The 15,786-nt window shown below is 36.5% G+C and overlaps 2 protein-coding genes across 2 annotated transcripts; both read right to left on the bottom strand.

Moving 5' to 3' along the window:
- Positions 1-357: 357 nt before the first annotated feature.
- On the bottom strand, positions 358-996 carry LOC127239568 (uncharacterized). The gene has a single exon (XM_051257777.1). The coding sequence runs from the start codon at positions 994-996 to the stop codon at positions 358-360; it is 639 nt and encodes a 212-aa protein (XP_051113734.1).
- A 4,493-nt stretch (positions 997-5,489) lies between these two features.
- LOC127240002 (uncharacterized methyltransferase At2g41040, chloroplastic) lies at positions 5,490-14,507 on the bottom strand. The gene is made up of 8 exons (XM_051258415.1): positions 14,155-14,507; positions 12,680-12,780; positions 11,226-11,366; positions 10,644-10,725; positions 8,070-8,263; positions 7,819-7,930; positions 7,496-7,600; positions 5,490-6,122 (listed from the first exon to the last, which is right to left on the bottom strand). Exons 1-8 carry the CDS (start codon positions 14,314-14,316, stop codon positions 5,997-5,999), a joined length of 1,023 nt encoding a protein of 340 aa, XP_051114372.1. The 5' UTR covers positions 14,317-14,507; the 3' UTR covers positions 5,490-5,996.
- Between the last annotated feature and the right edge of the window lie 1,279 nt (positions 14,508-15,786).

Raw genomic sequence — 15,786 nt, 5'->3', positions numbered from 1 at the left:
AAAAAAGGGTAGAAAGCATCAAAATAACAAAAGAGATACAACAATATTTTATCATTTAAAATCATCAACTATGTCAAGCAGATCATCGACATCCAGGTGCGTGATATTTTCATTCATCATATTATCAAATGTGTTATCGTGGGAAATGTGGTTTGTTTCGGCAGCAACTCTTCCCTATCTTTCTTTTGAGGCCCGATAAAGTTCAGCCAAGTGACTGGCTGTGCGACAAACATGGGCCCAATGGCTTTTGATTCCACACTGGGTGCATTCCTCGTCATTGTTTCTGTTTCTCCCGGTGTTGAACCTCTGTTGAGGTTTGTATGGCCTTCTGTCATTATAACGTTGATTTGACACAAATCAGGGCCTGTTTTGATAATTATTATGACCGTATGCGTTTGTCCGGCCCTGTCCGCGATTCTGATTTTGATCGCGATCAATTCGTTGATTTCTGACTTGCCCACGACCACGCACTGGATTTACCGGTTGTATTGCATTTGCCTCGGGAAATGGATTTGCACCTGTCAGCCGAGATTCGTGATTTTTTAACAGAAATTCGTTATTTTGTTCGGCCAACAAAAGACAGGTGATCAGCTCCGAATATTTCTGGAAGCCTCTTTCACGATACTGCTGTTGCAAGACCATATTAGAGGCATGAAAAGTGGAGAAAGTTTTCTCCATCATATCAGATTCAGATATATTTTCGCCACAGTGGCGCAGCTGTGATGTTATTTTAAACATAGCAAAATTGTATTCTTGAACTGTTTTAAAGTCCTGAAGCCGTAGGCTTTGCCATTCGCTTCGTGCCCTTGGCAACAAAGTCAACCTCAAGTGATCGTATCTTTCTTTCAATCTCTTCCACAATTCAAGTGGGGATTCCAACGTCACATACTGCATTTTCAGTGCCTCATCGATGTGATGGCACAAAAAGATCATGGCATTTGCACGATCTTGGCTCGGGGAATTTTTATCCCGGTGAATGGTATTTTCCAAGCCCATTGATGCCAGATGCATTTTAACATCGCGAGTCTAGGCCATATAATTTTGGCCAGAAATGAGGAGATGGAGAAATTCCTGTTTGGCAAGGTTATACATAATAAATATATAAAATATTACCTTGCGAAAATTAAAATTCATAATCGTGTTGATAACGTGTTGTAATATTAATATAGGATTAGCCAATAGAAATATTAATTACTTATACCGCTAACCACTATTTTATATATATTGTATATAATATAAAGTAGAAATATATATATAGATATATGTATGCGGTATATGAGTGTATATATGATATGATATATACCTTTATATAATATATTATATTATATGTACTAAGTTGTGATATTGTTAATAGATATGAGAAGTCATCCGAGAGAGAGAGATTGAGAGATGTAATTTGAGTGTGTTTCATTTCAACTAGTAACTTATATATATAGGTAAGATGAATATGATTATGGCTATAAACAATACATCAAATGACTACGTAGTTGATGTGTGCAATGATCAATAGCATCCACGTTTGATATGATGCGGCATGTACGTGTACAACACACATGTTTTTTTTTTCTTTTTTTTTGGATTTGTTGGATTGCACCATTCTATACTGGATGGAAATTGTCATGGCGTTAAACAGTCAAATCACATTAATTATTATGGATGGATTTGACCAACTCAAGGACGTGCAGGATAGGATTTAGGACTACGGTGTTTTATAAATTCAATCCACCAAACAAACATACCCTAAAAAAACATTGGAATCAACGGTGAATGATATCAAGCCAATTAATGTCCCTTTTGGTAATCATTTACGATTATCAACTGCTTAGTCAACATAGTTAGTTTAAGAGAACGAAAATTTGGCAGGGATTCTTTAGTCAACTGTATAACAATCTTATGTATGCAATGGTATGCACTCGTCCACATATTTCTCATGCAATCAATTTTGTTTAATAGATACTCCCTCTGTCCCATATCTATATATCAATTTATTTTTTGCACGGAGTTTTAAAAATATTAGTATTATATTGGAATAAAGTAGAAATAAAGGTAAAAAGACTAAATTAACCCTAGTGTAATATATTATAGATTGAAAGGTGTTACGTATGAAATTTAGAATTAGGTTAAAAAGCCCAAGGTAAAAGAAGAATGGGCCTGACATTAGAGTTGGTTGAACTGGCTCAAGGAAAATAGGTTTATTTCTAAGGAAAGTCCTCAGGACGGAAAGACCTCAGGTCGGAAGGTCTTCCGGTCGGGAGGTCCTCAAGACGGAAATTCCTCAGGACGGAAAGACCTCAGGTCGGAAGGTCTTCAGGTCGGTAGGTCCTCAAGACGGAAAGTCCTCAGGACGGAAAGACCTCAGGTCGGAAGGTCTTCAGGTCGGGAGGTCCTCAAGACGGAAAGTCCTCAGGACGGAAAGACCTCAGGTCGGAAGGTCTTCAGGTCGGTAGGTCCTCAAGACGGAAAGACCTCAGGTCGGAAGGTCTTCAGGCCGGGAGGTCCTCAAGACGGAAAGTCATCAGGACGAGAAGTCCACAGGTCGGGAAGCCCTCAGGACGGGAAGTCCGCAGGTCGGAAGGCCCTCAGGACGGAAAGTCCGCAGGTCGGGAGGCCCTCAGGTCGGGAAGTTCTCAGGTCGGAACTCTGCGGTAGGACCAACAAATCGGATGATTTGTTAGTCGGGATGTCTGTAGCTAATCCAAACAAGTCAGATGGTTTGCAAGTCGGGAGGATTGGCAGTCGGACCAATACGGTTGTAGATTGGCAGTCGGGCCTAAAGGGCGGAAGGTCTGTGGTCGGCTCAAAGAGTGAAATATAGGGATAATTTTGGTCTGCTGAGGACACGTGTCAGCAGGAGAAAGGTTGGAAGACGGTTGGGAAGGAGACGTTGTAACCGTTCGGGTGACGGTTTTCAGTACGGTTTCCCAGAGAATATTTAAGGGTTTGGATAATCATTTGGCAAGGTATCTTCAATCAACTTCAACAAAGCAAAGTCAGATTTGGGGATCACCACTTTAAATTTCAGTCTTTTATTTTCCAGTTTATTTTCTGTACCATACAGTGTTTAGAGATTCCTAATCTCAGGCACTAATTAATCAAGTTTAAGGATATTTTCTATATCTTTGAATTTTACTTTATTTTTGTTGAAAAATTACATCAACAAATTGGCGACCACAGTGGGAGAAAATTGCTGATCCATATGGCAAATTTTCAATTCCACAGTACAGCTGTTGGCTTTATCACGGCAGAAGAAGCTTCCCAACTACGGGCCGAATTGACAGCAGGTTTTCGGCAAATGTACGACCAGCAGATAGCAAATCTGCAGGCAATACATGATGCAATGCAAAACTTGATGGAGCAATCAAAATTCATGTTGAATTCGGTTCCTGCACCGCCAGAAATGTCATGCCCCCAAACGGACAACGCCATTCCTGAGCATATACCCAGTCAGACAGACTGGAGACAGGACCAAACAGGAGGACAGGCCCGACCAGGGACGACCGAATGGACGGAGACAGGTCGGCAGGATCACGACGCCTGGACGGACCATGGTCGGGAAGACCACACCGACTGGACGGACCATGGTCGGGAGGACCACACCGAATGGACGGACCGTAGTCGGGACAACCACACCGACTGGATGGACAAAGGTCGGGAGGACCATGCCGACTGGACGAATACAGATCGGGAAGACCATGTCGACTGGACGGACAAAAATCGGGAGGACTACGTAACCTGGACGGATACAGGTCAGGAGGACCCCGCCGAATGGACGGATACAGGTCAGGAGGACCCCGCCGAATGGACGGATACAGGTCAGGTCGCCGACCATAACTTTTCAGGCGAGCAAAAGAATGACAGAACAACAGTGGCCGAAAGGAGGAATAAGTCGGACGGGAGTCTGAATACAATGGTAGTGCAAGATCGACCAACGTCCAGGCCAGCACCAGTCCGCGATAAATGGAGGTCGGGTCCAACGTAGCCTCAAAGGATGGAGGTCGGATCTGAGGCTGACGTAGCCTCGGATGCTAACCTACTAACTCCTAAAACATCATAAGAAATGATGCTTAGGAGTCTTGAGGAGGAGGCATGTTGTTACGCACAAAAATAATAATAATAATAATAATAATAAGGTATCCAGAGTCAGTCAGTGGGTTCTCAGTCGGTTGGTTCTCAATCAGATAAGCAAGTCAGATGGTCCGCGGTCGGGCAAGCAGGTCGGATTATCCGCAGTCGGATAAATGGGTCGGTTGATACAAAGGTTGGCTGCTATGGGGGTCGGTCGAAAAAGGAAGTCGGGCGAAGAAAGGTCTGTTGATAGGTCAGACGATTGAAGAGACCAAATAGTGGTCGTTTGATGGGGCGACCAGTGAGTCTTTTGATCTGGCGACCAATTTGTATCTAGATTGGTCGGTTGGTCGGTCGTTGGGTTATGCGGTTGGCGAGGCGGTTAAAGACATGTGTCAATGAAAGAGGCAGTTCTGAGTTCTGTAACTGGTGGGAACGGTTGGTGAAACAGTGCGACGGTTCTGAACGTTTTCTTCAAAGAATATTTAAGGATTTGGATCATCATTTGGCAAGGCATCTTCAATCAACTTCAACAAAGCAAAGTCAGATTTGGGGATCACCACTTTAAATTTCAGTCTTTTATTTTCCAGTTTATTTTCTGTACCATACAGTGTTTAGAGATTCCTAATCTCAGGCACTAATTAATCAAGTTTAAGGATATTTTCTATATCTTTGAATTTTACTTTATTTTTGTTGAAAAATTACATCAACAAATTAATAAATAATTAAAAAATATATTAATAAAAATAGTTATTGTATAATAAAAATAATTATAGATTAAATAAGATAACTAAATAATTTAATAAAATTATAAAATTTAAAATACGGTTAAAATATATTATCATATTTCCGAAAAAATAAAAAATAAATTATATATAAAACGAACGAAAATAAAAAATAGAAAAAATTACGTGGCAAAGAAAGAGTAGCAAAGTTTGGTTAGAGTTTAAAGTGCACCGAAACTACCCAAAGTTCCACATTAAAAAATACAAAATAAAAAATATAATCCTATGTATGCTTGTAAATTACTCCCTTTGTCCCGGATATTTTGTCCGCTTTATTGTAGACACGGGAATTTTAGGAAATGTATAATTAGTAAATAATTAAAAATGTATTATTGAAAATAATTATCGTATAATAAAAATAATTATAAATTAAGATTAAAATAATTTATTAGTATAATTAAAATTAAAAAAATTTATAAATTAAAATGTTTAAAAATAAGATTAAATTGTATAATTATTTTTTTTTTAAAAATGACAAAATAAGTGGACGGACAAAAATAGAAAAGTGGATATGAGAAGTGAGACGGAGGGACTATATAAGATACACATCACAACTTGTATTTGATTATCAACATACACATTTTAATGAAACTAATTATGAAGCAAACTTTTACCAGTGTTACAATGGAATAATCAATAGAACCAACATTGAAATTTTTTCTATGTTCATTTCACTATATTTAGCTTGCTTTACATTCTCAACTACCATCGTAATATGGGTTTTATTAACTACAACAAGTAAATAAAGCAAGTGAAAGACAACCTCAAAATGTGAAGAAGATCGGAACGTATCTTGAATCGGTTCGGCGCCATCATCAAACAAGAAGACATCAGATTATCTTATGGTTTGCAGAAACACATCATGGTGTTCCATAACCAACGAGAAAATTGCAGAAAATATACCTCATGTATACACCATCTGTATTTATCTCTGTGATAAAATATATCTTACATATTTGCAGAAGTCGTTATTTTTGTCCTTTGTCTGTGCATTACATTCACCCCACGCGCGGCCAAAGGGGATAAAAATAGCGACTTTTGCAAACATGAGGAATATATTTTTCCAACAAGATAAATATAGGACAAAAATAATAATTGGTATACATGGGAGATATTTTTTGCAATTTCCCCGTAACCAACATATACTTAAGGTTTTTGGGCGGAGAACATGATGAAGGATTGCTGTATTCTTTTCGTGTAATCAATGAGACCGCAAGATGTGCACAACTCTTCAATCTCCTCGGCCGTGAAATAGTTGTTCCTCATCATCATCTGTCAAGCAAAGCCAGATGCAGCTATATGATATATTTGCAGGCGTCGTGAATGTAATCACTATTTACTTATGTTTTAAACTTTATTTTCACACTTCTCATTAATATTCTCTCTTAAATGATCTTCTAAAACCTTTCGAAACATATTGAAACACACCCAAATGTCTGAAATCTACATTAGGGAACTTTCGACCAGAATTAACAGAAAACAATTGAACTCAAAACAACACTTGAAAAAACCATCACTATACTAATTCCAATAAATGATGCATTTTCGAGAACTGCTCATTTATATGAGAATCACTAATACACTCATTCTTCATAAGTTTACCCATTTTGGTCATTCCCCCTAAGTTTGCTTATTCTCATACTTGAAAGTACAATTTGAAAATGAAAAAAGTAGTTACAGTTATTCAATTTTAGACATTATCACATGTCATATTTGCATGGAAACTACATATTGATTATAATCGATCAATTTTAAACATTTAGTAAGCACGTGAAGATAAATAAACTAATTTTAGTCGTAATTATTATTTTCAAATAAATATTTACTAATTAGTATATATCAAAAAATATATATATATATATCTTCCTTCAGAGCATACTAGCCACGGGAATAAAATTTTGAAATTATTTCACTCCCTAGTCTTTGTAAACATACACATATATATATATATATATATACTTGGAAAATCGGCATCTAAATTAAATAAACTCTTCCAACATATGTTAGAGAATGACACCATAAGCTTACCCTCTTTCCTCACCCTAAACATCTCCCTATATCTAATATAAATCCTCTATTTCAATTAAACTCTCTACAATTCTTTCTATTTGCTCTCTATTTACACTTTTCACGACAAATCATTTAACCTGTGAGCCAAACGATCTTTTCGTGATTTTGATGTATTCCACCTAAGAGCAAACTTAATAGAAGAGGAGTTTTGAGATCTTTCATTCCCATTATAATGCCCTTATAGGTAGCTGAAGTTTACAATTTTTATCATCAAGGATTGCTATCACGATTTGGTTGAAAAATGCAAATCGAAACTCTGAGTATATAGATTAGGCTCTGAAATACTTGATCAGATTATAACTATAAGATGTTAGATTAGCTCAAATGATCAAATTGGTGGATTTATGTCAAGACTGCAGCAATCTAATTTCTCTCAAGTCCTTGTCTATAGTTTTATGTTCTTCTCTATAGAGGCTCAAGTTTCTGCATATAAAACTACATTCAATTATCTATATTAATCAATAGTGGATTCAGTAGCATCTGATACTGTAAGTTGACAGGTTGTCGAAGAAAGCGAGACCGAAATATGATTAGAAAAATAGAAGGAATGATAGACTGTTTTCTAAAGGGCCTACCTGTCTAAAAGGTCTTAAGAAGGAAGGGACTGATGGATTATTTCGAAGAAAAGTGCTTCCAACAAAAACTCCACCACTTCGTAATATTCGGTTGATTTCAGCAACCTAAAAATGAAGGGAATCAGATTATCAGAGATTATAGAAAACAGATGCATGGATTCCATTAACTTGTTGAAGATTCTTCAAAATTCCAAAAAAAAAAAAAAGGTTATGAAAGCAACAATTGAGTCTAGACATAAATTTAGATATTCACATGTTTCAGTCCAATTAATTATATAAAGCAAAAAAACTATTATTTCAGGGCCTGCAAACTATAAACTTACTGCATTTGAAGGAGATGGCCAGCAATGCAAGGCTGCACCAGCATGAACGGCATCAATAGAGCCAGATGGAAATGGAAGCCTTGAAACATCAGCTCTCACAAGTGCAAGATTGCTGCACATTGCCAAATTGAATAGAATTCTTTTTATTAGAGTAAAGAAGAGACAACCAAACTGCTTAGTTGGAAAAATGATTGGGATTCCGAATTCACAAAAATTCAAGAAAAAGGGAAAACGAGGAAGAAAATACCCACGAGCTTAAGATGGTATCATCATCTTTAATGAAATTGTAACACTGGAGAAGCATATTCTCAGAAAAGTCAAGTGCAATAACTCTTGAGTAGGCCCCTGATTTGGCAAATTTCCTGGAGAACAACCCACTGCCACAGCTGACATCTACAAGCACTCCACCTTGAGCTGGTTGGAAGTATTCCTGGGCCATATTGAACTGCATAAGATTTTCAACAGAGGGGTCAGGACTCAGGAATCATGGAACACTGAGAAGAATCACATTCAATAACATGTAGTGTACTCCTTTAAATGCAATCCAAATAGAAAGAGAGGATGAGTGGAAGATTTATAAAAAAATAAAAAATAATAAAAAAAACAAGTGTATATAGAACGCATGCAAAGGATGACTAGTTCCTGTAGCTATAAAACTATATTATTATAGAACATTCTATCATGTTTTCCGTGTAACTTGCATAATTCACAAGTCCACATATTTGAAGGAGTGTCATAGGGAGCAAGGAGACGAGCTCAGGAAGGAGGGGGGAGCAAGGCCTATTAGGTTGGGTTTATTTCTTATTTATTAGATGGACTTATTTTAATTTTTGTAATTAGGATTTAGATAGTAGTATTTAACGAGTAGCTAGGGTTTGAAACATTATTCGGAATCTTGGAAATAAATTAGCCTTTAGGCTTTTAGGCAAATAGTTAATATTGTTTTATTGTTCTTTCAACAAACGATTGACATTGTTTGATTATTCCTATCTATTTATCTTGTATCTATCAATTGATCCGACCTGCCGGATTCTATTTCCGCCTGAATGATGAGATCAACCAATAATTGATTGGATAGATTGAAGCCTATCAGGCCGAGATGAAGGAGAAACTGGATGAAAATAGGATGCAATTGGCAGAGAACAGAGTGCAATTGGCTGAGATCGCGGCTTCTCTGCTTTGCTGTTGAAGTCGATTCTAAAGCTGTCACCGGAGGGACATTCATCGGCTAGAGGGACACAAGGAGGCCGGGAGCATCTGTCACACCCCCGGCAGCGCCAAAAACATGTGATCAAGCACGCGGTGACACTATTTCTGTCATTTGGTGGTAGTGATTCAATTGGGTGGATAGCTCGGGACGAGCAACACTTTGAATTGAACTGTACCCCACCAGATATGAAGGTGGCATCAGCAATGGTTGCTATGGATTGCTGGCCTTGTATTAGTTGATATGGTTGAAGCCGCGAAAGCCAACAATTTCGTAGGAGTTCACATAGGCAATAGCACAGTTTGACACAAAGGCAGCCGGTTCAAGTGGCTGTCCGAGATCAGGCAATCTCAACAGTGGAGGATTATGTGTGCTTTTTGTCCAATTGGCAGGCAGGTGCCAGGCTGCCTGACGAACGCTATTTAGGGTATTTCATGAACGGACTAAATGGCTCGATTTGCGGCTGCTTTGCCTGAATGATTTGGAGATGGTGATGAAATTGGTTGAAGATAATGTCGACTACATGTCCTTTTCAAATAGAGGAAGAGAGGATTAGACTTTCAACGTTTCAGGGACACATTCGGGCAATTTTTCAAAACTACTGGGATGAAGTAATTTGGCAACAACTAGCAGCAATGTATAGGACGAGTGGTAGTTTTTCTAAGGTTGCGCGGCAGCTCCGGAGCAGCCCCCAGGAACAAATTCGAGGTTGTCCGGACAGTCCACAGCTCGTTTCATATTCATTTGGCTTCCACCAAAGGTATGCTTTATGCATAAGAAACACTTTACACTCGAGTATGACTGTCCTTTTAAACAATTACATATGATGGTGACCGAGGAAGACGAGGAGTTGATCTCCAACAATACGAGTATTGCAAGGTGACAAGTCAGCAGAAAGTTCAGCAGAGTCAAGGGGGTTCGAGTGGACAAGTTGGTGATATTCCAGTTTATTCTATGGTTGGGATTTTCAACCACTATGAGGCTTTGGGGCATGGTTAAAGGATACCCTGTGACAATTTTTATTGATAGTGGCGTAAGCCACAATTTTATTTCTTCTTCCTTGGCAATTGATTATTGACGTGACTTAGATGAGTTAAGCCAATATCCAAAGTCAATTTCAGGACTTCAACCTTGAGAACAAGGTTGTTTCGAAGGAGGATGGAGTTGATAGGGAGCAAGGGCAAGAGCTCGGGAATGAGGAGGAGCAAGGCCCCTGTTGGTGTACTGGAGGCTGGACCAGCTTAGCCTTGCTTTTGGAGGCTTGGGCTTTTATTTATCAGTTTCTTAATATTTATTTGATTGGGATTTAATTTTGGACTTTTATTATTTTAGGTTGGGTTTATTTATTGTTTACTAGATAAGCTCATAATAATTTTAGTAATTAGTATTTAGGTAGTAATACTTAAAGAATAGCTAGGGTTTGAGACATTATTTAGAATTTCGAAAATATAGTCTTTAGGCGTTTGGACAAACGGTTGATACTGTTGGATTGTTCTTTGGGCAAACGATTGACATCGTTTGATTATACCTATATATTTATCTTGATTCTATTCTATACATGTGAAAAGGTTGCTATGACTTGATAGATAAGATGGAACCAAAAGTAATAACAATGTACCTCTTCATCAGGACCAGGAAATCCACTTCGGTTGAAATTTTGGCGCCAGCCCCTTTCATATGCAAATGAAACAAGTGGACTCCTAAGAACAAATTAAGAACTTTGGCATCAGATTCAAAACAATTTTCATAAAAAACTTGATAGAAAGTCTGCGTTTGCAAAAATAATGTGTGCTTTCATTATCAAAAAATTTATTCTTAATACAGTAAAATAGGCACATATGATCAATATAACCAAGCCACACAATGGGATAGGCAATGATTTAACAAATAATCCATTATTAGCATTTCATAATGAAAATAATCAAAATATTTGAAGCTAAAAATGTATTTCCAAAGATGCCACAGTTTTATGAAAGCAAGCAAGAATTCTGTGGATCACATATTATGTTTACAACAGCAGTGAGTTTTAAGAAAGCAAGCAAGAGAGACCATTACGAAGCATTAATACCAACTTCGAGCAAAAATACAACACATAAAACTTGTAGATAAAATATAATGTTTACAAATGCAGTGAAACACAAAAATAATTGAATTCCAGTACATTCTAAGCAATATATGATGTTCCAATCATCAATTGTACCTGAATAGTTCAGTCCCAGTAGGTTTGAACTCATTGTACTCTTTTGCGCCAGAAGTAACAGTAAGATCAATGTAGATGTTTTTGCTGGAGTATGACTTGTTGCACTTTGTACATTTAAAAGCAGATCTATAGAGTGCTGGCCTGCATGATTCAGGGTGAGTTAACAGTTCACCACATGACAAACAAAAAGCTTCATTGCACTTGAAAGGTAAAAATAAAAGACAAGCACATTAACTATAGGATAGGTCAAACCCTTGTAGATCTAAGTGGTGAGATATTTGTCGCTTGGGGGAAAAGATCCTGGGTGGGTGCTTGAGTTGTGTGAGTGCGGGGTATTACAAAAAAAAAGAAAAAAAAGAAAGAGAGAGAGAGAGAGAGAACTATAGGATAGTTCTGCAACCTAATTTCAAGGTGCACATTGTGCCACTTCTTCCTAACTTTCTGACATGTTTTTTGTGCACACAATGATGACAAGCACCACTCCAAAACATGAAGAGTTCAAATTCACTACAATGGCCCAACGAACAGTTCACTTTAAATTGAGAGTTGCACAATTAAAAATAAATAATCCAAACAAGTACAAACCTATTTTTTACTTCAAATAAACCCAAAATGAATATAAGTTAACTTTGAATTGGGCTCAAATATTGGGGTCATTCATCAAATCTAAGGAGCACTATGTTAGCTGGGCTCAAAGATTGGGAACCTCCAAGTGAAGGTTGGTGGAAAATTAACACTAATGAATCTACTTTTGGGAAAACTAGGCCCTGCAAGCAATGGTGGAATCATAGGGGATCATTCTGGGCACAGTATCTCGTTATGTCTCAACCAATTGGTATTGCAGGGTCAATTGAAGCAAAAAAACCTTGTGATTATCCACCTTCTTGATCACCTTTTTCACGGGTAGATTGACCCCCTTCTAAAAATCAAAGTGATTAAAAAAAAAAAAGGCCCTGGATTGGATTTTTGGCAAGACCCCATGGAAACTCAACTTTAAAATAAAGATGCTCAGAAATCTAATTTACAGGAACCGAGAAATAGTCTTCCAACACATTCCAAGAAGTGGAAATAGTCTGGCTAACTTCCTTGCAAAACACGGATCCTCTATCGGAGATGTTTTCGTTTGGCTATTAAAATACTTCTAAACGTCTACAGCTTTAACCTTTCTAAGTGCTTGGCATCTATTAGTTTCATCTCTCATTTCAGATTTAGTGTTTGGCTATGTGTTCTCACTCTTCCTCCTAATATAACCCTGATATGATTACTATTTACTATAACTCCCCTACTTTCCAAAAATGTTAATCTATGAATTATAAACTAATATAAAAGCCAAAGCGCATTCAGAATGAGAATAGATTGTATATGATACGTATATTTAAACACAATGTGAAGGAAAGTTCAATGTTCATATAAGCTAGCAGCTGCTTGATTCTTATATTCAAATTTGAACTTACAAGTTGAAACCAGAAGGTCCTTTCTTGATTAGCGGCTCATAACAAATGGGGCAAGCAAACAAGTCCGCAGATGAAGTATCTTGATCTTCAACATATGATTCCTAGCAAGCAAGAAACAACACGCTCAGCATGAACCCCAGAATAAGAAACACTTTCCTTCCAAAATGTGAAGACAAGTATTAGTATACACAAGACCAAGCATTAGCCTAAAACTAAAAGACAATAAAATTATTGTTGCCTGCGGTTTATATAACTAGTGTAATTTGTAAATATTCTTCTACAAAAAAAGACCAACACCTTGTAGTGACCAAGTTAAAAGGTGGAGAGTAATGTTCTTCACTTCTAAGCATAACCTGGTCTATCGGCAAGTTTTATGCACTGTTTATTACAGATTTACAGTAAATGTTCCACACTTGTATTAAGGGTAATTTTGAGGGGATACCATGTTTGATTGAGCAAATTATTTTACTAGGATTCCTGATACCCCACAAATAGATCGTCTTATATTTACAAAAGTTTGCATCCATTTTGCATTATATTTTGTCCCATCTACAGAATTTCTGGTCTTGGGAAATTATGAACCATTTTGGCATGACAGCATTTTCAATTCTCTTTTCTGTTGTTCACAGAGTATGAAGAAATCATGACTTCAACAACAGAACTTATCACCTATAGTAATAACCATCCATCCTTTTCTGCATAATTTAGACATAGGATTTTAATCAATTTCAATAGCAAAATAAGGTATGCCCATCAAGATCAGAATCTCTAATATGTTGGAAGAACAATTGACAGTTGTCATTTTAAGATTCCTAAAGACATCCTGAAATTGCAGTAAAATAATATAACTGTTAGGCATTGTAGAGCCTCCAAGATGCTAACCACATTGCATATGGAAAGGCACCAATTCTATCGAGAACCGTGACATCATTGTCTTGTTCATAAACCCGAACGATCTTATTCTCTTATAACATCAGTATATTAAGAAAAGGGATGATTAATGAATGCATGAGATATGTAAGTTCGTGAATGATTAAGTAATGTTCATGATTCAGTCATGGAACACAAAAGAAAAGGGAAAAGCTACATCTTCGAATAAGGGCCAACCACATATAATTAGATTTATATCACGTTTTGCCCATAATTAGCTGTCAGTCTACTGAGATCAATTGAAACAATATAACTTCATCATCTATTATCCTGATTGTGATATTTGATATCATGACTTCCATCAATAATTCCATTAAAACGTCACAAGTTAGCTTCCCCATTACATCCAAAATCACTAGCTAATTTGACCAAAATCACAACTAAATCTTCAACTAAGAAAAATGCGAAGGAAGTAATCCAAAACCAATTCACATGAAAACCAGTCACAGTGTAATGATATAAGCAAAACGGATATCCATAAACAAGGCTGGAAATTCAATCAACACAATAATGAGTCCGATTGAAGAAAAAAAAAAAAAACATACGGGCTTCAGAGCAATAGAAGAGCTCGCTCGGATTCTTGCAGGAAAGAAACCGCGATAGCCGGGAGTAGGAGAGGGCTGGAGAGTAGGCAATGAACGCGGGAGCCTGGGGATGAAAGCAGAAGTGCGGTGGCAAGGCAAGGAAGCTGGAGCCGTAATCGGCATAGCTGCCTACGTAGGTGTGGTCGGTCGGGAAGCAGCTAACGGTTGGGGGCGTGGAGGGATTCCCTCCTCTTCTTGTGGGATCGGTAGAGATAAGCAGCGAATAAGGCTACATAGAGTGGAGATTTGATCATTGTGAGCAAGAGTGGAGGAAACTTCTGGTGATTTTCTTTCATTTTTGTCAACTTCTTGCGTTGAGTTGCATTGATGGCAATTCTCCGTCCATTTGTTCTTTTGCCAAACCAAACTCCAGTTTTTTTTTTTTTTTTCAGTCAGATAGCAAAATTCACGTTTGGGAGATCCTCCCAATCAAATTTATTTATTTTTTATTTTGATCTTATTAAAAAAATAAGATAATATTTTTTAATGACTCGTGAATTCACTATCGCTGCCGAAAGTAAACACTAGTAAATTTCATTCCAACCTAATACTTCCAAATTATGTATAACAGATAAGTCACACTAGATAAGCATGCGGCATATCACACCTAATACAAAAATCTTAATATACATTCCATCCATCCTTTGGATCCAAAATAAATAAATAAAAAGAGCAGCTCCCATTGAAGTTCCAATCAAAATTATTTTAATTTTTTTGGTCTTGTTAAAAAAAAAATAGGATAAAATATTTTTTAGTCCTTAGTCTTTTATGTGATACGATATCATTTTGTATGTCATGTAAGTATTTCTGATGTACATACAAGAATCTTTTAATATAGATTATAATTATGGAATTAAAATTATAAAGTACAATTACCGGACTAAAAAATAATTTACCTTCTAAAATATTAGGAAAAATTTTCCATAACTCTTACATAGTTTCGAAAGTCGGTGTAAATCTTCTATAGCATCTCTTATACTTTCAAAACATTGTATGAACCCCTTAACATTTTTTGTATGATGAGAATATGATTTCCTATTTATATTTTTTTTTTGATCGGAAAATTTCATGCAATATTTTTGAAATATAAAAGAACTGCATGCAATTTTCAAAATACAGAGGGATTTACTCTGAATTTCGAAACAATAAAGTTATGAATAATTTTGCCAAAATATTATCGAAACTAGTCTCACATAAACAATAAATCATTATTTTATGTCTTACCATTGAAATATCAACGGACCATGCTACATGACTATAATGGATGCAGAAGTAGCACCTTAGTCGGATTGAACACGACTGTGTTATATAGAATGTTCTTTTAATATTTCAAATTAAAATTAACAATATTCAATACAATTTTCAACAAAAATATATTATTTTATTATATTACATTAAAATACTATTTAAACAAAAAAATCCAATCAATATTTCATTTTAAATAAATTTCAAACAACAATCAAATATTCTTTTTTTTTTTTTTTGTGTGTGATTAAATACATATTGGGCTGAATATGAGAAGTAATTCTCAATTTTTTGGATTTAAATTTAATTAAAAAAACTAGCTAAATTGCAATAATGAATTTTGAACTA

Source organism: Andrographis paniculata, unplaced genomic scaffold, assembly GCF_009805555.1.
Source record: "Andrographis paniculata isolate CXL003 unplaced genomic scaffold, ASM980555v1 Contig78END, whole genome shotgun sequence".
NCBI lineage: Eukaryota > Viridiplantae > Streptophyta > Magnoliopsida > Lamiales > Acanthaceae > Andrographis > Andrographis paniculata.
This window is presented reverse-complemented; position numbering and strand designations above follow the sequence as displayed.

Bases quoted from the DNA above. Each gene is read 5' to 3' on its own strand.
- LOC127240002 (XM_051258415.1), bottom strand. From the start codon at position 14,316: ATGCCGATTACGGCTCCAGCTTCCTTGCCTTGCCACCGCACTTCTGCT. The intron at 12,781-14,154 runs GTATGTTTTTTT...CTTGCTTGCTAG, and splicing joins CTTCTATTGCTCTGAAGCCC to GAATCATATGTTGAAGATCA. The intron at 6,123-7,495 runs GTAGGCCCTTTA...TTTGCTTGACAG, and splicing joins TCTTAAGACCTTTTAGACAG to ATGATGATGAGGAACAACTA.
- LOC127239568 (XM_051257777.1), bottom strand. From the start codon at position 996: ATGGGCTTGGAAAATACCATTCACCGGGATAAAAATTCCCCGAGCCAA.